Source organism: Cetorhinus maximus, chromosome 4 (assembly GCF_964194155.1).
Source record: "Cetorhinus maximus chromosome 4, sCetMax3.hap1.1, whole genome shotgun sequence".
Taxonomy (NCBI): Eukaryota; Metazoa; Chordata; class Chondrichthyes; order Lamniformes; family Cetorhinidae; genus Cetorhinus; species Cetorhinus maximus.
The window spans coordinates 10,686,983-10,710,315 of NC_135882.1; the positions used below are offsets into that span (position 1 = coordinate 10,686,983).

Below are 23,333 nucleotides of genomic sequence, written 5' to 3' on the forward strand. Positions count from 1 at the left end.
GGTGACCTTATTGAAACATATAAGATTCTTGAGGGGGGCTTGACAGGGTAGATGTTGAGAAGTTGTTTCCCCTTGTGGGAGAGTCGAGGACCAGAGGGCATAATCTCAGAGTAAGGGAGCGCCCATTTAAAACAGAGATGAGGAATAATTTCTGTTCTCAGAGGGTAGTGAATCTGTGGAATTCTTTACCGCAGAGGGCTGGAGAGGCTGGGTCATTAAGTATATTCAAGACCGAGATATACTGATTTTTAATCAGTAATGGAATCAAGGGTTATGGGGAAAAGGCAGGAAAGTGGAGTTGAGGATATCAGATCAGCCATGATCTCATTGAATGGAGGAGCAGACTCGATGGGCTACTTCTGCTCCTACATCTTATGGTCTGTGGTCTTATTATATTTGGAAAATCGGCTATACTGATGATAAACAATATTATTGTATCATTGTCTTTTATACCTGGTTCAGTGCTGGGGAATATTATCTTGCCGTTCTCTAAGAAGACCAGCAATGGAGAGGTGATTGGTCACATTGAAACTCTAACCTAGTGCACCACAGAATAATGGGACATTGGTTTCCTGCTTGTAAAATCTCAGCTGTCAGAGGGAGGCATTGAACAGGGGCCAGACTCCCTCTCCAATTGCATGCCCTTGAGTGGCCTGTTCCTCCACAGCAATGGTATTGATAAAGACACGGGAGAAAATCACTAAGGAGAATGCCTGAGGTTGCGTGGTTCAGGAACATGTCGAAAGCCAAAAAAAATTATGGCTAGGGAAGGCTCTCTACTTTAATACCATACTAAAGCTAGATGGAACACAAATCATCGAGACAGGAAGCTACCCATTTACTGAGTGATTCAGTGGCCCACTGAAAATTGTTGGTTGGAGCTGAGCGACTTACGTTTCTCGTTGAAATATTCCTGTAGCATTGCAGCTCGGCTGTAACCTATCTTGCAAGTTATGAAAATAAACTAATGTCACAACATTGTTCTAAAGTGAATCACCTAGATGCCTTCTTTTTTAGTGCACTTTCCCCCATAAGTAACCAGTTTCCCCAAGTCAAGATCCATTAACTTTCACTCTGTAGTTAATTGTGTTCCTAGTAAATATATTTCCAGTGAAGATGCATGTCCTCATTCAATGATAGTTTCCCTATTTCTTTAGAGAAGAATAAGACCTATTCATGCAGGTTTAACCGTGATGATGAAATGTTTTGGAAAATTGCGTGTGCGACAATAGCAAAAGTAAGACAAATCTAATGTGCTTTAAAAGGCCATAACGGGGACAGACCATTAAGATGTATGGCTACGTGGTGACAAACGCTAATTTAAGACATCAAAAGCATCAAGAACTCAGTTATGTTGTGTTTCATTTCCTTAAGGATTAAGGTACTGCTTCTTGTCCATAACAATGAAAAGCCTTCAAAACCTGTAGCATGTTGACACGGAATGCTGCTGGCAAGTTAAGTCTTTTCCTGTACTTAAAGTAAGGTTAGAATCTGTTGGTTTCGGAGCCTTAAAGTAGCGAAGCTTTTTCCAGTGATGGGATTTGAGTTTGTCCAATTGCTCTTGTGTGAGTCTTCCTTTCTGTCATGCGAGGTGGTGAAAGTGGACCCCAGATGTTCTTTCCCCCTTTCTCCACTGGAGCTCAGCCAAGAATTCATAATAAGGCCATCTAAAGAAACGGATGTCTAGGCATCTGTTTCCGTTGATACCATTCTTAATGGTTTAGTTTATTTCTTTGAGCTGCTTCTTTTAATGCCTGCATGTTTATTTGGGCAAGAGTAAGAGGGTGCGAAGTGTGGTGCAGCTGCTGTTATTGACGCTGTAATGGCTCTGTCTGATTGACACTTTTGTAGGATTATAAGAGCAGCAGTTTTTTTTTCAAAGCAGATTTTTGAATGGGTATATTTTTAAGTGTATTTCAAGACTTGCCGCTGTTATTATATGGGTCATTGGTATTATAGTGAGCGTGAAGAAGAGGCATGGGGGAATGGGTGAAGGCCTAACAGCTTTCAGTACAACTGGGACAAAGCCCCAGAGAACCAGGGCAAGCTTTCTAACCAGCCTGTCTCAGCACTCACACGCCTCCGTGGTCGCATCCAAACTGCTTCCGGGTCTGCGGGCCCAACTCGATCCTGCTTCCCCATCCCTGGAATAAAAATAATCTGGCAGGTGAGTAGGGAATGTTTATATGGAGACAGGTCAGGAAATTTCCCAACTCGTGCTTCCTGACTTGATGGCAAAAAATCCGGCCCGTGGTCTATTTTCCACCCCTCCCCACCTCAAAACCTCGTTCTTGCGGGTTATTTAGGTGATTCTGAAAGATTTTTGTTCTCTATTCAACAACAATTAGGGCCTTGTAGAGTCCCATGGCAGCACGGCCACTATTTCCAATTTGCGTCTGTGTTTAGCAAATGATGCTTAAAAAGGGAGAACTTTGCCTCAAGTCAAAAAAACATTTCGAACCACACTAAAAGGCACAGCCCTGTCATAGCTGCAATAATACTGTTGAAATTATCATTCATGTTAAGCACTCTCCACAAAACCATCTATGCAAATGTTGGGAGGAGACAACCCACTAGAGGCAAAGGTATTCTTACATATTTACACATATTTAGCACCTCCTAGGTTAGTGTTTTTATAGACGTGAAAGATATTTGTGTATATGTGATGCCATAGGATTGTAATAATACATGAGTAGCATTAATGCTGATGAAAATAAACACTTTAAAAATTTATTTCAACTCTAAGGTTAGTTTGGAGAAGCTGGGGTTGTTCTCCTTGGAGCAAAGGAGATTGAGGGGAGATTTAATAGAGGTGGACATGATTATGACAGGTTTAGATAAGGTAGACAAAGAAAAGCTATTCCCATTAGCTGAACCAGGTCTAGGAGATACAGATTTAAGATTTTGTGCAAGAGATGCAGGGGGATATGTGAGGAAGAACTTTCTTGTGTAGGGAGTCGGAATTAGCTGGAACCCACTGTCTGTGGGGTGGTGGAAGCAGAAATGATCAATGACTTCAAAAGGAAATTATGGAGTCAATGGGCTGAATGGTCTCCTTCTGTGCCGTACTGACTCTGAGCTGGATTCCAAAGGATGCTCTGTAGACCCAGCAGTGCCAGGTGGAGCAGTCCCCAGTATTGTCTGTTACTGGAGCCTGACACCCAAGATAAGTGGAGTGGGGTGGGGGAGATGGGAGAGGTGGAATTTCACCGGGGTCAGGATGGTAGGTCCCGGTGACAGGGGGTGAGTTGTATCTGACGTGTCAGTTAACACTGGGAGCAGTTTCCTGTTCCTGCTCTCAGACTTCTCACTGTTTGGCTCAAGCTGAAAGAGCAGACAAGCTAATTTGACAGAACAGGCAGAAATTTCTTGTCAGCCTGGCAGGGATTTGAACATTTAGACATTCTAGTAATTTAATAAGTGATTCATCCATTGTCAGTATCAGTAAAACCTGATGGCACTAGACTAGCTAATCATTCCCTTTAAACTCAAAGGCAGCAAAAAAGTAATTAGACTATGATAAACCTCAATTTTCCTGAATATTGCAAGGAAATGCAGGGAAACTAATATATCATTGGCTTATTTTTTATTTATTTGAAGTCATCCGTTAGTTTTGCCATTTAATTTATCTGTTGCCTGTACTTTATGATGGTTAATCAGATTTTCTTTTGTGACAGAAATATTATGAAGCATAGACTTGTTATTTGAAATAAAAGCACCATTTGTGCTTTTCCCATTTCAGGAGATGGCAAGGCACTGGTTAATGTGGCACATAACCTGAGTGACCAACTTTGCCCAAGTATAATCACTTTTGTACTGGCATTGAAGCATTGTTTCAGACTGATCCTTTAGTAGTGTTTGTTTCATTGCTCTGGAGATTACTGTGGCCAAAAAGCTGCATTGTATAAGCTAATGGGAAACATTAAACCACCATCTGTGCTTAAATGGGTTGGACTAACAAAATTCAATTATTTTGTTTCCCTCCAATGTTACAGATGAAATTTGCAAAAGGAAAGGATAAAAGTTCAGTGCATTTCTCATGAATTGTATAACCTTGATCTGTCGCTCTTGCACAAACTCATGAAATGAATTGGTTGGTTTATTTTCACTTTTGCCAATTATTGTCCACTCCTGATTGCTGCAGTCTTCTTGACACAACAGGTTTATCCCTTTATTAAACTGTAATTAAAAATGCCACACTTAACCTGCATGAATAAGGGCAGATTTTTAAAATTTGTTCGTGGGATGTGGGTGTTGCTGGCTAGGCCAGCTGCCCTTGTTCAGAGGGCGTTTTCAAGAGTCAACCACATTGCTGTGGGTCTGGAGTCACATGTAGGCCAGACCAAGGTAAGGACGGCAGATTTCCTTTCTTAAAGGACATTAGTGAACCAGATGGGTTTTTACGACAATCAGCAATGGTTTGTTTCATGGTCATCATCAGACTTTTAATTCCAGATTTTCATTGAATTTAAATTCCACCATCTGCCGTGGCGGGATTGGAACCCAGGTTCCCAGAGCGTTACCCTGGGTCTCTGGATTACAGGGTAAATTGATGATTACCCTGACGCTCTTCAACGCTGTTGATGCAAAATCAGTACGCCCTTTCTGCGTGGCCTCCATTTCTTTCTCGGTTTTCGAGAGCTCAGTGTGGGGAAAAAAAAAAACACCAGGAAGAAGCAAACCCCGCTTTTGTTTGGTTTTTTATTTCCTTCCGGTAATGTGGGATTGTTGTTTTTTTTTGTCGTTTGAAGGGGGCACAAGCGAAAGTTGGAAGATGATGGGGCAGGCAGCGACTCCAGCAAGCTGTCCAGCAACGAGGATGACAGCAGCTCCGAGGCTGACGAGATGGCAGCAGCGCTTGAAGCCGAACTGAATGATTTCATTTGAAGCAGCTGCTTGAAAGCAGTTTACTTAATGTAACAGATCTCAGACTTTTCACACAAGACCCTGGAATGTTGTAAATTTATTGCCAATCTGTACGATCATTGCGCCAGAATCAGTAACCGGATTCGACACGAACCCTCTTGCGAGCATTCTTTTTACCAAGGGAACAAAATTCCTGTCTTTCCTTTCTCATTTTAACTGTAAAAATGTTGGGGGGGGTGTGGGGGGGCGGGCTAGGGTTGGGGGTGGAGGGGGAGGGTGGGGGGAGGGGGTGTGGAATGGGGCAGAGGGCCAGCTCTGGAATGTATTACAGTAAGGTTGGTGTGCCAAGCCAAAGAACGGGGATCACCGCGGCAGTGAGGAACGCTCGTTAAGCACTGAACGAAAGCAAAAACTTTGTGATCTGTTAGCATCAAGTAAATTCTTCCTTGACCCTTTCACGAAGTGGGGTCCGGGACTGATAACGTTTCCTGGGAAGGGCAGGGGGCTCGGGATGCAGTGATTTGATTCAGTAAATAGTTTGTTGTTTTCCATGGTTTTAAAGCAAAGTTGTGTTACAGACAAGTTAGGTTCTTCAGAAGAACATTGTGTAGATTTTTAATTCTGAACTCCTTTGTAACTCGGGATCTTGGCACAGTGTGCTGTGCAGTCCTAAACTGCCATAAGCCTTTTTCCCCTTCTCATTCGTTTTTCTCTCTCGTGCAGAAAAGTAACAATAGGATTTCCTAGTTGAGGGTTTTATTTTTTTTTTTCCTTGTTTGCAGGACTGATGTAAAGTTTTTGTATATCCAATTTCATATTTGACACACTGAAAATTTCTTTCATTAAATAAAGATTTAAAAATTATTTTGTACATGTTGTGCAGGTGATTTTTTTTTTCCCCCTCTTGTCGTCGCTGGACTGATTTGGTAAATAACAACAGAACTTGCAATGGTGTGACACCTTCGGCACGGTGAAATGTCCCAAGTGGCCATCTTCCACGTTTTTTAATTCCTACATTTACAGTCAGAATCACGATGAATTTGCAGCACAGAACCAGGCCATTTGGCCCAACTGGTTTGTGCTGGCGTTTATGCTGTACACAAGGCTCCTCCTACCCTCCCTCACCTCACCCTATCAGCACATCCCTTCTATTCCTTACTCCCTCATGCACTTACCTAGCTTCCCCTTCAATGCAATTACTTGACTTGAGATGCAGAATTTTACCAGTTTCCTTTGTGGTATTTTTTATCGGCCTTGCAAGGTACCTGCAGCTATGTGGAATCCTACATCACAGAAAGAGGCCATTCGGCCCAATTGATCTCTGCCAGCATTGATGCTCGACAACAGCCTCCCCCAAACCTCCCTTCATCTAACCTGACCAACCCCTGACAAATTCCCGAAAATAGATTATTTTTTTCCTTGCTGAATATATTTTTGCCCCTTATAGGTATAAGAGCATAACGTTTGCAGCTTTCTAAACCCCCGGAGGTGATTGAATTCTCCTGGAAGAACAGCAAGGGAGAACTTTGTGTACCATCTTCCCTTACTGTGATGTTATTGGTGCTAACATTTGTACACTGTATAGTGGCAATTTACCTCTTCTTAATCTCACTGGCGTTAGGAAAAGAACATATATATGTCAGGAAGCAGTTGCATCTGTTCTTTCCCTTGAATAAATTATTCTCTTTGTAAAGTTTTCTGTCTGATTAATTTATGATCTTAATTGTGTTTGCATTTAAGGTAACACCATTCCTCGGGTTAGTTATCTTTTTTCAGGTTTCTCTCTCAGTTTTCGCCTTTCACCTTTCACCTCCTGAAGGTGACCATTTCCCGTGTCTGATTCTCTGGCGCTGTGACTAAGTAGCCATTATTCAGGCATCAGTTTTGGTCGTCTGTTCACCCACAGTGGCACCCACAGCTTACTAAACCAGTCCTCATTGGATAATCACATCTTCAGGCTAGCAGCAAAAGAAGCTCGATAACAACCCATAACTGGGGAGGGGGGGAGGTGAGGGCAATCGTTGCAGCCCTAATGCAGCACAGGAATCGAACCCGGGATGATATTGCTCTACAAGACTCGGCTACACAATGGACAGACACGCTGACTATCAGAGGCCGCCCCACACACACACACACACACCTCGCCCCCGCCTCGACAAGCAGAATGAATCTTTGTTTATCAGACATCCGGTTTCAATACAGGGGGGGAGAATGCTGACAGAATTCATCAAGAAATAGCACATGCCCTAAATGAAATTTAAGAACAGCTGTAAATATCCTACAGGTGATTTGATTATTGTTGTGGGCCCCCCCCGATATAAAATTCATGTGATCTCAATTCCCAAAAATATTTATCAAGCCTAACTTGCAGATGATTCTATGTTGTTTTTTTTTGCCCCAAGTATGAAATGTTCATTGTACCCTTCCTTCCATTCATATAGTATAACTGTTTACTTCACAATCTCATTAAATTGCAGCTCCAAACATGTGATATTTAATTGACACCTGAGTGGCAACACAAACATTTTATTTTTAAATGAACTTTTTCAAATACTAAAGCTGCAAGACGCAGCCTTTCCCTTCTGGGTGACAAGGTCCCCAGTTTATTTATCGAATCTCGGTAATCTATGGGCCCATGTCAGTGCTTGTACTTTGTGGGAATTCACAACACGAATAATATATTTATCGATAAATAGTAATGGCTCGAAGGGATTTGGTAGGCTTCTATTCACAATGCAGATTTGGCTCGATGCATCTTCTTTCTGCTGTCTTTTTTAAGCAAGGTTATTTTCGCTGGTGCACCCGTCAATTTTTTTCCCCCTCAGATGCTGACTCTACTACTGAGATCTGATAACTCAGCACAGCCCAGGAATTGGACCTGCGATGATCTTGGTTTGGACGATTCAGCTACTCAATGTGTAAACATGCTGACTATCAAAGGCTACCGCTACTTTCCAGCATGTTTTGTTTAAACAGAATGAACCTTTGCCTAACAGACATCCGGTTTCAATACAGAGGGAGAGAATGCTGACAGAATTCATCGAGAAATAGCACATGCCAAATGAACCTTAAGACTAGCTGTAATTATCTTACCAGTGGTTTAATTATTGTTTCGGCTCCAACCATAATATTCACGTGTTCTCAATTTCCAAAGCTGCTGAGCAAACCTAACTTATAGATCTGCATTTGTGCTTGATTTCTAACATTGATATTTTCTTTTTACTCATTCTGTATTTTTGCAGGTGGTACATCCGTTCACATTTGAACTTTTTTTATAAATTGTAATGTGTTTGGTGTTCAAATTCCTAGCAGTATATTTAGCCTATAACAACTAGTCTAACACACAGAATAGTCAAGACTGTTGCTGAACAGTTCCACAACCCCGATGAGAAAGAAAGATGAAGATGTGTGGCTGATAAAGTCTCAAGTATATGGGGTAAGAAAGTGATTTTAGTCATTGACATGAATGTACTTCCAGTATTAAAAGTTTCTACAGAGCCGTTTTCGATCATTATTTCTTTACGTCCCTGCAGATGCTCGGTTTATCTGTACACAGAATGATGCAGCACAGAAGGAGGCCAATCAGCCCATTGTGCCCATGCCAGCTCTTGGAAAGAGCTATCCAATTATCCCTACCCTTCCCCCGTAGCCCTGCAAATATTACTCCTTCAAGTATTTAGCCAAATCCCTTTTTGAAAGCTATTGAATTATGAACATTGAATAATATTCAAATTTGACATTCTGATTCTCTGATCTAAAGGAGTTCTGATCCTGCCAGTGAATGCATTAGCAGTAGCGAGCATTATGGATTAAGAAGCAGTACATTTAGAATACAGTTAGACAGCAATGTAATGACAATTCATCAGAGGTAAATTTTTGAAATGGAATATAACGTTCAGATGATGTAATAATGTAAGCAACAAAAGTAGAGCAATGAACGCTGAGAGATATATTGAAATAACCTTTGTTTAAGTATATAGCAATAAGTCAGTGCAGAAATTGCAGATTACTCTTCACCACCTAGGGGCCTGTAAATTCCGAGCTCCGCAGTATCGGATTTGCGGGGGTTGGGGGGTACCCCAAAGGTGCACTGAGGAATCCCTTTCGGAAGTTCCCAGGTAAGGGTTTGCATGGCAATTGCGCAGTACTGGGAACCATCCAAAAATGCGGTTAAAATCACAAACTTCAGATAGTTCCACCAATAGTTGCTCAGAAAAAGTTACAAGCATTAAAACTTCTAACTTCTGGGTAACTATTGTAAAGACCCAGACTGACCTCACAGGACAATGCCACATGCATGACCCAACCTCCAACAACCCCTACCCTCCCATCCTCCAAACCCCACCCCCGATCTCCAATCCCCCACCCCGACCTCCAACACCCCGCCGACCTCCAATTCCCCACAAACCCCAGACCTTGGACTTTCACCTCCAGAACTCAGTCCTGGGGATCCTCCGGACCTCTGCCTCCCCGCACCCCCTTGGAACTCAACAGCCCCCCCGGACTTCTGACTACCCCATCAAACCCCATCCCCACCCCCCCACCCAACCCAACCCAACCCCGGGCTTTGACCAATCTCCCACGCCAACCTAGGACACTCCCTGACCAACCTCCCATCCCGGCCTTGGACCCCCACCTCTCTCCCCAGACCTCCAACTCCCAACCCCACCCCCACCCACCCCCAGACCTCGGACCCCCCCCCCCACTTCACACACACACCTGATCCGCACCCCCTACCCCACCACCTTCTCCCTGGCCTGTCAATTTCCCTGGCCCTTTAAACTTACCTGCTTTACGGCAGCAAATGCTGTAAAAAAAAAAGGGGACGTGGCCTCCTTGAATCCACCGGAGCTGCACTTGGCTGGGGCCTGCGAGGAGCCTTTCGATGCAGGCCCCGAGCAGCTCCGGCAAACAGAATGGTCAGTGTAATTTACAAGACCAGGTAAGTGTGCATTTATTTCTTCTAATTCCTGCAGGCCTGTACGTTCCGACGCTAGTTGGAAACTATGACCCTACATGTCCAGGACAAGCGCACATTCTAATCAGTAGAAGCATTTACTTATAGATGTTTAAGAACTTTTGGAGCATATTCCTTTTGCCCGCAAAGGTGTAGTTTATACAGAAACCTGGTTTCCTAGACTACATTGATGAACGGGCACCATAGTCTGTTTTCAATCTGCCCCAATGAAATCCCAGATGCCCACATATCGCTGTTTGGGGTGCTGTGCTATATGTGACCTAATTAGCAAAATAACGGGACATAAGGTTTGAACTCCAATTTATCCATTGAATGTTTTTCAAATGTGCATTCCTCATGCTTAAAACTGCGACCCTCCATCCTCGCCTTTCATATCTTCTATGATATATTGCCAACTCTGTCTCCTATCCACTCCTATCACTATTTTTTGGTCTCCCATCACCCCAACCACCTCCTATTGTATGTATCCAACTGTCTTCTCCATCAAAATGGCTCCATGGAATTCAGAAGAATCGTTACCTTTTTCTATTGTTACATCAGTGTTGTGCTCTGAAGTTCAGGTTGTTTATTTTTATCATTTACATACTCCTCTCTCTGTACCTATCTTTCTGCCCTCCTCATCTTTGTGGACTTTTACTAGTTAATATCTTGTGGTGACTAAAGAATCCTTTTTTTTTTGTTTTCTTTTTTTGAAAATATCCTCAAGCTTCTTCAAGTTCTTTTGAGGAAACAGTTTTTTTTTATATTTCTTCTTGGGATATGGGCAATGCTGGCTAGGCCAGCATTTATTGTCCATCCCTAATTGCTCTTGTTCAGAGGGCATTTAAGAGCCAACCACATTGGGTCTGGAGTCACATGTCGGCCAGACCAGGTAAGGACGGCAGATTTCCTTCCCTAAAGGACATTAGTGAACCAGATAGGTTTTTACAATTGGCCAATGGTTTCATGGTCATCATTAGCCTTTTTAATTCCAAACACTCCTCAGAGCTAACGGGGTTTCCACCCCTCAGTTGGGTGCAAGTTCCGCCTCAGAGAGCTGCCGGCCAATCAGATTGGCCGGCAGCTCTCTAGGTCCAAGAACACCGGTGGCAACAGTGACTGGAATTGGGACTACAAGCAATCCCCAGTTTCTAAGTCCCAGAGTCCAGGACCAGGTAAAGTGCAGACCGTATCACAGCAGGGAGGGGAGGTAAGGCTCTGGGGTAGTGGGGGCGGAGTGAAGGGGGTGGCAATACCAACCGGGTTAGACCTTGGGGAGGGGATGTTTGATAAGGAAAGGGGGCCCTTGCGGGAGGCCTCGCGCCCCTTCCCCCGCCCCACCACCACATCGATAAGGCTTGAACATGGTGACCCATTGGCCTTCCCCACTGCCCCTGAACTCCTCCCACCAGCCTCAAAATTGGGGCCAGGTGGGAAGCGGCCCTTCGGCGGCCACCCTAGGCCTCACCTGCCCCACATAAAATTGCAGACAAGTCAGGGGCAAGCAGGGGGACAGTGGGAGGGCCACCCAGAGAATTTGACGGGATCCCCACCTGTAAACCCACTGGCGGGGTACCTGTAAGGTTCTGCCCTATGTCTACCAGAGCAGCTGTTGCCGATCTCCAGCTTCTGTGCTAATTTTGCAACGTGGTGCTCAGAAATGATAGCCCCACAATAGGCCTTGTACTAACCTCCACTTAAACGTACTGCCCAATGGAAGGATACGAATCTAATCCAATAAAAATGTTTGTAGGAGTTCCTGCTGAGCCCAGCAATGATGGTTGGGAGATGATGGTGCAGTTGTGCCCTCCTGTGTTGACAGCACATTGGGAAAGATTGCAGCCACCCCAATGTGTAGCTCTGCTGTCAGATGAACACGTCACAGAAAATCTTTTTTAATGGATAACGAAGCTGGAGTGTGACCCTGGCAGCTTTGCATTTCAGGAGCTTATTGTTGGTACACAGCTTATATTATAATGAGTAGATTAATAATGCAAAGCCATCATTACCAATTATGAAATATATCACATCCATTTTATGAAAGTCGAGTTGTTGTATTCCCCTTCTGCTACATAATGAGATTCTTAGTTGCTAGCTTTTGACATTGTGTCTATATGTATTCTCCATGGCAGCCTTGACTCCAAATAGACCCAGCTTTTTAAAAGCCCAATGGGATTCCTAATTGCCTGAGGATAACCATTTTTGATGAGATGTTAAATCAGCCAGAATTTGTCCCAAAACACATCGACGATTAGTGAATAATGCATTTTCTATTTGTTTTGTTGTGTGAAATAATGTAAGCCCTTTGGGTGTTTGACAAACGAACCCAGTACAGAGTCTGCCTGTGTTACACCTGACATTCTTATTGAAAATATATGGTGATCCCCGATAGCGCAAGCCAGCTTGAGAGCAGGTAGTTTCTTGTTTCTTGTTTCTGTTTTTTAATGATGCACACAGGCTGTTGACTTTGTAGCTCAGCTAACTTTATTGATGAGACATTTTCCTAACATGGACACGTATCTGCAGTGTCTGAACTCTATACTCTATCAAGACAGGCTGCAACATGTGCTGTCCAACCTTCAACCCCCAGGTCAGGTGACCCCATATATATAGTACCGTATAGTATCTAATACTGGAGTCCTCAACCATAGTCAGCTATTATCATGACAGGTAGGTCTATTGAGATGGGGGTGGGAGAGATTGTGTGGTGCGGTGGGAGGGGAGGGTGTACCGATCATGGAGTGGGGAGGGGTGGTGATGTTTACGATTGCGGTGGAGGGTTCCAATCACGGTCAAGGGTTCTGATGGTGGTTCGGGGGTGGGGTGCAATGGTGGTTGGGAGGAGCAGAAAAATTGCTTGTTAGACCTGCAGAAAGCACTCTGGCTCCTCCTGTCCCACAAGCAGTGCCATGAAGACACTTGCCTCTTGGATGCAGTCTTTCTCGTCTCCATTCCCGAGGCCGGGGTAACCCAGCCATTTGTGGTTGAAAATAGAATCACTGTTAAAATGAAGGCAAGCATCCTCGTTAAAATATTTTAATAACCAACCAACTTGATTTCCGGAGATTACACATTTGATTGCTGAAACGAATGTGTCAGAGCACTCACATGCCCAATTCTTTTCCTTTTTAAGCAAAGAGCTTGATTTCTTCAGAGTACGGAGCCTACATCACATGCATTGACATACACAGAAGCTAAGTGACCACAGAACCACACACCCACATTCACTCCAATCGCACTTTTTTATATCCTTACTGTGGATCAAAAACTATCAAAACCTCTAAACCAATCACCATCTTACAAGCAAAATTCATGGCCTAATTACAGAGATGCCAGGGATAAAATGTCCCTGCATGCAGAGGTTTCAATCTTCTCATCCCCTTATATCATCTATTTTGACTGATAGGGCAGTTATCAGATGCAGTAGCTGTAACATAAAGGTGGTATGTTTCTTCACTAGAGACCATGGGGTGGCATTCAATGGAGGTATTCTGGGTCTCACCCACCAACAGGAGACTCAGTAAGAGCCCCGCATATCCTCTTTTAGGGAAGGCCAACTGCATTAAGTGCTACTCAGGCTCTTAAGCAGAGAGCAGTGAGCTCACCCGGAATCAAGGAGCCTGAGGGCAGAAGTTCCCGCCTGCCGAGAGCTGTATTGAACGGAGGTGCCACGGCAGAGGTGGTGTCTGCTCCCAGTTGGACACCCACCCGAGGCTGAGTTTGTCACTGGATCCCAGGCCATGGGTGGGTGACGGTGGTTGGGGGGGTAGGTCCTGGAGTGGAGGTCACAGGGGAGAGAGGGGTCAACAGCAAGGGCAGGCTCTCTTGGACTCCCTTCCCAATGCCAGATCTCTTTAAAAAGGGACCCCCTCCCACCCCCCAACCCCTACCCCACCCCTCCACCTCCACCCAGGAACCCGCAAGCAACCACACACAGATTTACTTGTTGTGCTCCCTGCAAGGCAAGCTCCCTGCCTGCCTTTGGGCTAATACCAGCAGCAATGGGATGAAGTCCTTAAAATGGGCATTAATTGCCCTCTTAAGGGCCTCAATTGGCAGCGGGGCAGGGCCTCAATCGGCAGCGGGGCAGGAAGGCCATCCACGGGCCTTCCTGCCGCAGACTTAATCAGGCTGGAGATGAGAAGTCCACCCTCCCGCCACCAAACTCATCACGGAGGAGACCATTAAATTCCACCCTGCACATCTAGGTCATGGACTAGTTTCCGGTCATTCGGATAGAGTCTGTCCAAAGTGACGGCAGGAAGTGATGAAACAAACATGGATTTTCAGGGCCAATGTCCCTAAATTAATACGGGGGATGCAGGGGCATTAGGAGATGGCAGGGATCTGCTGGACCAAGCGGCAGCACTGGGAAAATCTCAGTAACCTCACCAGGAGGAGCAACATGAGCTCTTTCTTAGGCACTCTACCAACTTTCATCATTCCGGACTGTATTTTAACTTCATCGCTCTGCCTTGACCCCTCAGCACCCTTTCTTAACCAAAATTTGTCATCCTGTTTTGAAGTTTTCAGCTGATCCCCAGCCTCAACATTTCCTTGGCGGGGGGGCGGGGGGGGGGGTGAGATTCCTAGTTTTCCACTACCCTTTAAAGGCCGGGATTTTCCGGCCCCATCGTGGGTGGGACCCACCGTGGGCGAGGCGGCGCCCCAGCCAGAAGTCCATTAACTTGCGGCAGGACCAGAAGATCCCGGCGGCGGGCGGGTGTGGAAAACCCCACCCTTTGAGCAAAGAAGCACTGCCCGTCATCAACTTTGAACAGCCTGGCTTTAATTTTAAGGTTATGTCCCCTTGTCCTAGATTTTCCCACCAGAAGAAATAATTTCTATCTAGTTCCACTATCAAGTCCTTTAGTTATCTTAAACACTTCAATTACGTCATCTCTCAACATTCTACAGTCAAGGGAATACATAACTAGTCGAAGCATACTGATTAATGTCTCCCAAACTACCCAACTCAGCTAAATCCATGACTCCCAATCAACAATGAGATGTACAAGCAGCAGAGTGACCCAAATTGTTTTCAACCTAATTAGACTTCCATTCAAAAAAGAAGAGTAACAGTCCATCTCTCAGAGGAAATAGTGATTAGGAATTATAAATCATTTAATAGTAATGCCATACATAATTTAGCACTTAATGCATATACATTTTTCCTTCATACCTTTGAAAATAAGTCTAACTTCTGGGTATAATAATACAGACAAAATCTATTGTCATATTTCACATGTGCATATATGATTCTGTAATTTTATTTTTGTTTCTTTAATTCCTTTCTACAAATAACAAGAAACAACTTGCATTTATATAGAGCCTATAATGTGGTAAAGTGTCCCAAGGGACTTACTGGATCCATCCTTTGCCTTCATGTGAGTAACTCCAACGGAGATCAGCCACTAGACATCCAATTAGCTATGTAAGCTGCAGGCAGTCTGCCCAACTTCTTGACTAGAATAGATTCCTGACAACAAGTTCAAATTGGTTGGCTAACAGACATGTATTCATAATAGATGCATTTGGATAATGAAACAAGTTACCCAACCATAGATTGATATGACCGGAATTAATGTTGCAAAGATGTTTTATGTCGCAATAGGGGAATGCAGGCTAAGTTAAGCATGAGACAAAATAGCATTTAAAACTGCTTAGGGTCTCCGGCTCAGTACAAAGCACTTCAACATTCATTATGACTTGGAGTAGAGAGATCAAATTAAATCCTGATACACCCATTGAGAAGTGACAATCAAGTAAATTCTAGCAATGGAGACTTTTCCCAATCATTAATCCTCCTTTCTTGCGGAATCAGGTTGTTTCTTTATGATTAACTCATTTCTAATCATAGGAGGCCTTTTTACCTCTGCTGGGTACTTTGGACATTTAAGATTTGAGTCTATGATTCCACTCAGCTTTACCTCTAATTGTAGCTGAAAGGAAGAAAGCTGATCAGACATGCCAGTCTATTGCAATGCTTGTACTAAAAGGAAAACTACTCAGTAAGATGGAATGGATAAACCCTCCAATATCTAAGTGAGGGTGCCAATAAGCAATCTTCTGTAATGAGATCGTTTGCACATTGTTTACATCTCACTAACGAATCTTTAGAAAGCACTAATGGAATAGTGTTCAATAAGCAATTTGCTTTTGAGACTATCTAATTTAATTACAAACACAATTGTCCATAATTATAGTTGTAGTAGTGGAGAATCGTATCATTGATAATTGGTTTAATTTTATTTAAAATTGTAACATAGTTTACTTGTGGAATCAATTCTTACTCTGAGATTAATATAATGCCAAGATATTTGGGTATATTTAACCTATATATAAAACAGAAACATCTTCAATATGATAAAGGCTTATGATTTTTAATATACTTTCAAAATTAAGACGCAGTGGGTACAGCGCAGTTGCATGAGGATTGATTTAAATCAAATATATTGTACACGAACAGACTAGGAAAGGAAAAAGAATCACAAAAGGTTGACATCTGTCTCTAAAATTTCTCAATAAGCAGGGATGTTTGTTGGATATGGAAAGGTCATCTGCCAGCAAGTTTAATTGTTTTGCATTCTAAAAACAAGGAATTAATGCCAAGTTATCATTTTTCATCCAGAGATGCTCAGTCGGCAGTGGAAAACTTAGGTCATTTGTTATGATATAATGATCAAGCAGTGGCCACGAATGCATTAGCTTTGCAATGTTGATACACCACCACTTGTATGAAACCAGCAAACTAATCACCAAACCAATTAGTAGTACCCTAACTCCAATAACACCAGAGGCACAAGTTACTTGTTCCCATCATGCGCCAGGAACTGGAAGAGTTCCACAAAAAAGATCACTTCAAACATAATTGTTTCCATTTTGTAAAACAGTCAAGTCCTAACGTTCAGTGGTACTCGTAATGTAAGGTGTTGTACATGAATAGGTTCCAGAGTTATGAATATCACACAATAAAGCTAAAAGTAGAGTTCCTTTGTAGTCCTCAAATAGATAGTGGGCTTGGTACCATAAATTACGGAAAAGTTTTTTAAAAATGGTCACATTAATCACCAAACAATATAACCAGAAGATAACTGTTTGTTCTCCATTAGCCATTGGTGAAACCCACAGGGAGTTTCTAAGTAAAAACAGAAAATGCTGGAAAAGCTCAGCAGGTCTGGCAATATCTGTGGAAAGAGAAACAAAGAGTTAACTTCCAAAGAAGGGTTATATTAGACTCGAGGGTTATATTAACTCTGTTTCTCTCTCCACAGATGCTGTCAGACCTGCTGAGTTTTTGCAGAATTTTCTGTTTTTATTTCAGATCTCCAGCATCCGCAGATTGTGCTTTTGTTTGGGAATTTCTAAGTCCTGGCAGTATGCTACAACAATACAAGAAATCGTACTTTTTGGTTTACCATCATTAATCAGGCTTTAAAAAGTGGAGAAATACATTTATGTAGCCCCTTTCATGACCTCGGGATGTCCCAAAACCAATGAAGTACTTTTGAAGTGTTGTCACTGAGAATTGTGGGAAATGCAGCAGCTAATTTGTGCACAGCAAGCTCCCACAAGCAATGTGATGATCTGTTTTTGAGGAACAAATAATGGCTAGGACACTGAGGATAACTCCACTGCTCTTCTTTAAGTAACACCATGGGACCTTTGAGTTAAACCTGGGAGAGCATGTGAAGCCTAAGTTTAATGTCCTATCTAAATTGTTGGTGATGGTCTCATGCATGTGTCTAAAGTATGGAGATTGAGAGAGATCCTCTCTCTACATTACAGGCCGATGGGACCTCGCTCTCAAAAATTAGGTTAAACAGTCTCAGTCTAACTAGGACTTGTCCGAGTTCACCATCAGGTCCAACTGCTATAGATACCTTCTGCAACCTTTAGTGAATGAAAGATATATCATTTCTGTTCAAAATGTACTGTTCACTGCAACTTATTTCAGACAGCTTAACAGAGATTCGTTTTTTCTTCACCACATGGAATGTTGGAAATGTTACGTTGGGTTTAATTCAAGTGTGGTATAAAATTGTCCCAGAATGAGTGGAGTTGTACTTGATCTATGTCATGAGGTATTGGCGTTATATATTTTCAGTTTGTTATAAAAACAAATTCTCATTAAGTATATACTTTTCTTAGATCCCATCATTACTTTTACGATGCTGTTTTTTTTAATAATGGTTATTTGACATAACCATATTAATCAGCGCAGAATGAATTATGATCCTTTTAACATGCCTTTCCAATGTTGTCCACATGATGTATGTATTGACTCCAGATTGTTTCATGTACCAATCCTTGGAAAACTGGGTTATTTACCAACCTTATTCCCTGTCTAACTTAAACTGAATTCTGATGCAATGCCAATCATCTGAAATGTTAACTCTGTTTCTCTCTCCATAGATGCTGCAACATCTGCTGAGTATTTCCGGTACTTTCTGTTTTAATCACAAGTGCAGCAGTAGTTCTCCATTTCCAATATAGGTGCAATCTAGTGTCACAGGTTGCATAATGTTTTTATTGCCTTGACAGAAGAGTCACCCTAATGCAGCTTCAAGGCTGTACCATCTTGGATTTCAGAGTTGAAATATAGGGCGCCAAAGGGTATTCTGGGGAGCGGAAATCACCAACAATCACTGATGAGCTACCATGCAAGGTGGAGGACTTTCAATATTTTGCTGATGAACAGAAAGATCCATCGTCAACCATTAGCAGATCCTCCAAAATACTGCCTTTTGGGGATATGGCAAATGCTCAGGTAGGTCTTCCATTATATAACAAAGGAACATGTCAGCCAAATTAAGCAGATGCTAGTCCATTGCCCTCCCAGAAATTCAACAGCGCGTTGATGATATCCATGCTAGAATCCAATTTGGGATGCCTTAGTACACAGAGACATGGTACATTGTATCATATGATATGCCACTGGGCTGAATATCATTGGCAGACATTCGCTCCCTAGTTAATTTGCTTGCCACACTTGTGGCAAGTATACTGCTATACTGCAAGTAAACTCTATACTGCTTGAAATGTTACCATTCACTGAAATCTCCTGCAAGGTATCGAGGGCCAATGACCCCTTCTTTGTAGCTGGAATTACTTCTTTCTCTCTGTGAACAATGGCACCTCCCTAAGTTCAGATACCCATTAATCATAAACCTGCAAATAGATCAGCTTTACTTTTAATGCACTCTGAAATGGCAAGCCTGTAGTTGTAAAAACAATCGCAATAGAAGGCCCATCACTATCCTTTTAGGGTAAATAGGGATGTGCAGTAAATGCAGCCCACACTCCGCAAACAAATTTGAATAAAGGGTAATATTGAAGCCATGTGAACCAATTTAAATTTAATGATATTCTTTTTAAGAGGTCCAGTGGCGCAATGGGTAGCATCCCTCTGTCTGAGCCAGAAGCTCCAGGTTCGAGTCCCATCCCACAGGACTTGATGATCACGGAAGTTGCGTTCATAATGTGGCCAAACAGGTTAAATGTCAAGCTGCAAATCCTTCCAAGACACCAATGGCAGCCAGTAAGAGCAGGAGAGATTCCTGGTGAGCCATGTGATGGAAAGCAAGTTGGAGCCTCTACCATCACTATCCATAGCTCAGACTACAACATGCATGTTGCCATAGTAACTCAGACTCTGTGAGTGAAGTGTAACACACCACTCTCTTTTAATCACTGTTTATCTTTTGCGCATAATGCTACAGTATGGATTACAGGTATCGTACAGAGAAATGTATTATTATTTGTACTGATTTGTAAGTTAACTTAGTCTGTAGTAGTGAAGACTAAGTATATTTACATGTTAACTTTAAAGTGTAAATCAATATTTAATTTACCTGCTATATTGTTAAAGTGTTCTGCTCACTTAGGTCTCCAATCTCACCTTTTCTCTCTACTCCAGCCTTTCAATCTGATTTTATAAATAATTGGATGCTCTTCACCTTTTTGGGTACACTGTAACAGTTTCTAGAATAGCCAGTTCCACAAGGACTCCTTTTTCCTTTACCTTGTGCATTCTACTGATTTCATGTATTGACATCAAGGTTATTCTTGAGCTATGCCAGTTTCTACATGAAAGTGAATAGGTAAAGGTATCAAGGAATATGGAACAATGGCAAGTAAATGGAGTTAAGGCCCAGCTCAGTGATCCTGAAGAGAAATAAAATGTGGTGGGTGCTGGCAATCTAGGAATGTTTGAATCCTACAGGGTGTGAGATATCTGCGTGTGCAGAAAAATACAAGTCTGCAACAACAACTTACATTTATATAGTGCCTGTAACAGAGATCTTGGACAGTTTCAGCTTGAAATTAGAAGGTCACATAAGATCCCCACTTAAGAGATTTGTGGTGAGACTGTTTAAAGAGGCCATTAGAGTTACCTGAAAGTTTATCACACAGTTGGTTATGAGTTGGGCATGGTAGCTGTCCTGTCACAAATTTGAGTATTATGTGCTGCGTTCTGGATTTCTATTTGGCTAATAACAGAAAGCTAGGTGTTTCCACATCAGAAATGAGTGATAATCGATGATAATCAACTCAGGTTACCCTTGCACACCTCCTAGTGATTGGAAAAGCACACTGACAAAGGCCTGGTGCAGATTCCTCACATACATATTCTGCGTTTAGGAATACCATGGCACAATGGGGGGAAAAAAATAGGAGGTAAAAATAATTGAATTGTGGAGGGAACAATTGTAACTTTAGAAGGATGGAAGTCCTCAGATCAGTGTAGCATGTGAGGGAGAAATGAATTCAAAGAACTTTTGATAGTTTGTGTTACTTGCAGGGTTTTGGGGAAAGAGCAGGAGGACATGGGATTAGCTAGATAGCACAGACATGATGGGCTGAATGGCCTCTTTGTGCTGCATGTTTCAATGTTCGGTATCTTGTGTGCATTAGGGAAGATAATTACCTATCAGTTTTCAAAGTCGCCTGACTGATGAGAGTTTGGATGCACATATGATGTGATTTAGGATGAACAAGATGAATTTCAAACAAACATCTGCAATCCAACTCGACAAATTGGTTTCCTTGAACGTATGGTGAACCTTTGACCTAAACATTGATTAAATCCATAAGGCTTGTAGAAATGTGACCGAGTGTGACCTGACACCTTGGAACATGTAATCAAGCAGTCTGCACAATGTTATAAGCCATGAGAGCTAAGTTTAAATGGTTTATAGACATGACTCGAACTCTAAGGTTAATTTATAATCCATGGTTTATGGTTTCCTGTTATTTTTCTAATGAATATTATTTGTGAGGCCAATCATTTTTATGCTGCTTTGAGCATGAACTCATGCACTGCGTCCTTGACAGATGATACAGTTCACAAAATGGCATTAGCGGCATGGGGTTTCATCAAAACAGTATTCTCCTTTAGGTGGCTTGGTGAATAAATGCATGACCCAGTGTGCAGCTGAGTCAAACAGACTAGGAAAGTCCAGATAAAAGCAAAGTACTGCAGATGCTGGAAATCTGAAACAAAAACAGAAAACGCTGGTAAAAGCTCAGCAGGTCTGACTGCATTTTTGGAGAGAGAAACAGCGTTAACGTTTCAAGTCCATATGGCTCTTCTTCAGAGCAGGAGGAAACTCCAGGATTGATCTCTTGGTGTGTGTGTACTGCATTAGCTGATTGGACTTTAAGCGGAGGTACGGGTACTATGATGGTCTCCGTGCCAGGATGGGAGGGGGTTCAGAAAATTGGAGCCTGAGCAGAGTGAGCAACTTGCTACATCCTTTACATGTCGGACTGACTGAGGAGCAGGAATTACTCGCCATTTAGGTCAGTATATTTGTTGGCGATAGGCATGTTTCTCCCAAGTGTGGCTGGCACTGGCTGTCTAATGGCAAACCAACCTTACAGTGAAGGCCTCAAACAGGCTTTAGACCCCTTATTAGTATATGGAAAAGGCCTCATGCCTGTTTGAGACTTGGGCACTGCACGACCAAATTTTGTATTCTCCCAATATGAAGGACAGTGGATTTCTAGCTGGAAATGATTGCGCTTCTCCTGTCCACCATTCTGGGGCGTCAGTAGGTCTGATAGGGTCCATAAATGGGTGCTGCATGACTGAATTTATAATCTGTGTGTTTCTTTGTGATCAGTTGAAGCTTGCAAATGGTTAACGTTGGGAGGTCAGCCATAAGGATATTGAGGCAATCGAACCTTGAAGTGATGAAGGAGTAAGTAGAGTCTTTGCCATCTGAAGGGGAAGAACAGAAAAGGGGAAGGCAACATAATGGAGGCGAAATAAAAAATAAAGTGAGTGTGAAGGATGAAGCTGAGATTGGGGTAGAAAAGAACACAAGGTTCCACACTCCCTGATTCACCATGAGATGACTGCTGGGGAGGCTGGTAGAGTCGTGGCCAGAGACTCTGAGACTCTGAGGTGCTGAGAAGATGGTTCTGAATTTTGCCAAAACTCAGCTGGAGGACGTTTCTCTCTGACAGGCCATTTGAGAGTCCAGTAATTACCTTTGGGTCAGTGAAGGAGACAGTGAGGTGGAGCTGGTTGTGATCAGTATTCATGTCAACCATGGACTATACAAGAGCTAGGATAATTGTCCAGCTATGGCTCAGAGTCCAATTTACAAAGCCAGATTTGATGACTGAGATCTGGTGGTGATAGCAGGTGGCATGCTGAGAAAATAAATGATGTTTTTTAATCCATGGGGCAGCCAATTATAACACAAAGTCAACAAAGAGCATAACAATACTGGAGAAATTAATGTCCAGCATAGTGAAGATGTGAAAAGATGCCAGAAAACCTTTCACAACACAGTGTAAGAACACTACATCATGACAACGTTACTTCAAGACCCCAATAATAGAGATATATGGTATGCCATATGAGCACACAGGTGGGTGTATACATACTATGTGTGTGTGTGTATATATATTGTATGTAAAATGTGTATGTGTGCGTTAATTGTTTTTAATGACTGTGATAAATCAGTTTCTGTACTTGTGCCAGAATACCTGTGTGTGTATATATAATACTTCTTCATTACTGACAGTGTGAACGAATAAATTTCAAACCACCCGCATCACTCTATAGCGATTTTATTTCAAAGACAGAAGTAGCACGCTACAGAAATGCAAGAAAGCAACAAGTGGCAGAGCCTCCAGGAATAACCATTAGCTGTATGAGAATAGATTTCTTCAACTATCCTAGAGGGAGACTTTAGAAGACAGCCTGAGGACTCTGGAGAGCTGCACAAACACATGTGTGGACCAAATGGTATTTACCATACTAATCCAAGTTCTATGATTCATTACAATTGTCCCATCATGGTTCATGGAGTGACAATAAAATACTAAATGAATAAGATATTTAAATAAGATGATTCTTTCTCTGTTCTTTTTAAAGAGCAAGAAGGATTAAGATCCCAGCAAAGCAAGACTTGACTATATGTCAGCTGTAGCTTGGTGGGCACTGCGCTAGCTTCAAGGTTGTGTGTTCAAGTCTCACTCTAGAGACCATATG

General features: G+C 42.5%; 1 protein-coding gene across 1 annotated transcript in view; it reads left to right on the plus strand.

Annotated features, from left to right (window-relative positions):
- Positions 1-5,737, plus strand: part of ctdp1 (CTD (carboxy-terminal domain, RNA polymerase II, polypeptide A) phosphatase, subunit 1) — a 285,110-nt gene extending 279,373 nt beyond the window's left edge. Inside the window, exon 13 of the mRNA XM_078539924.1 lies at positions 4,752-5,737. Coding sequence (XP_078396050.1) covers positions 4,752-4,887 — 136 coding nt within the window. The 3' untranslated portion in view covers positions 4,888-5,737. The remainder of the gene's footprint in view (positions 1-4,751) is intronic.
- Positions 5,738-23,333: the final 17,596 nt, after the last annotated feature.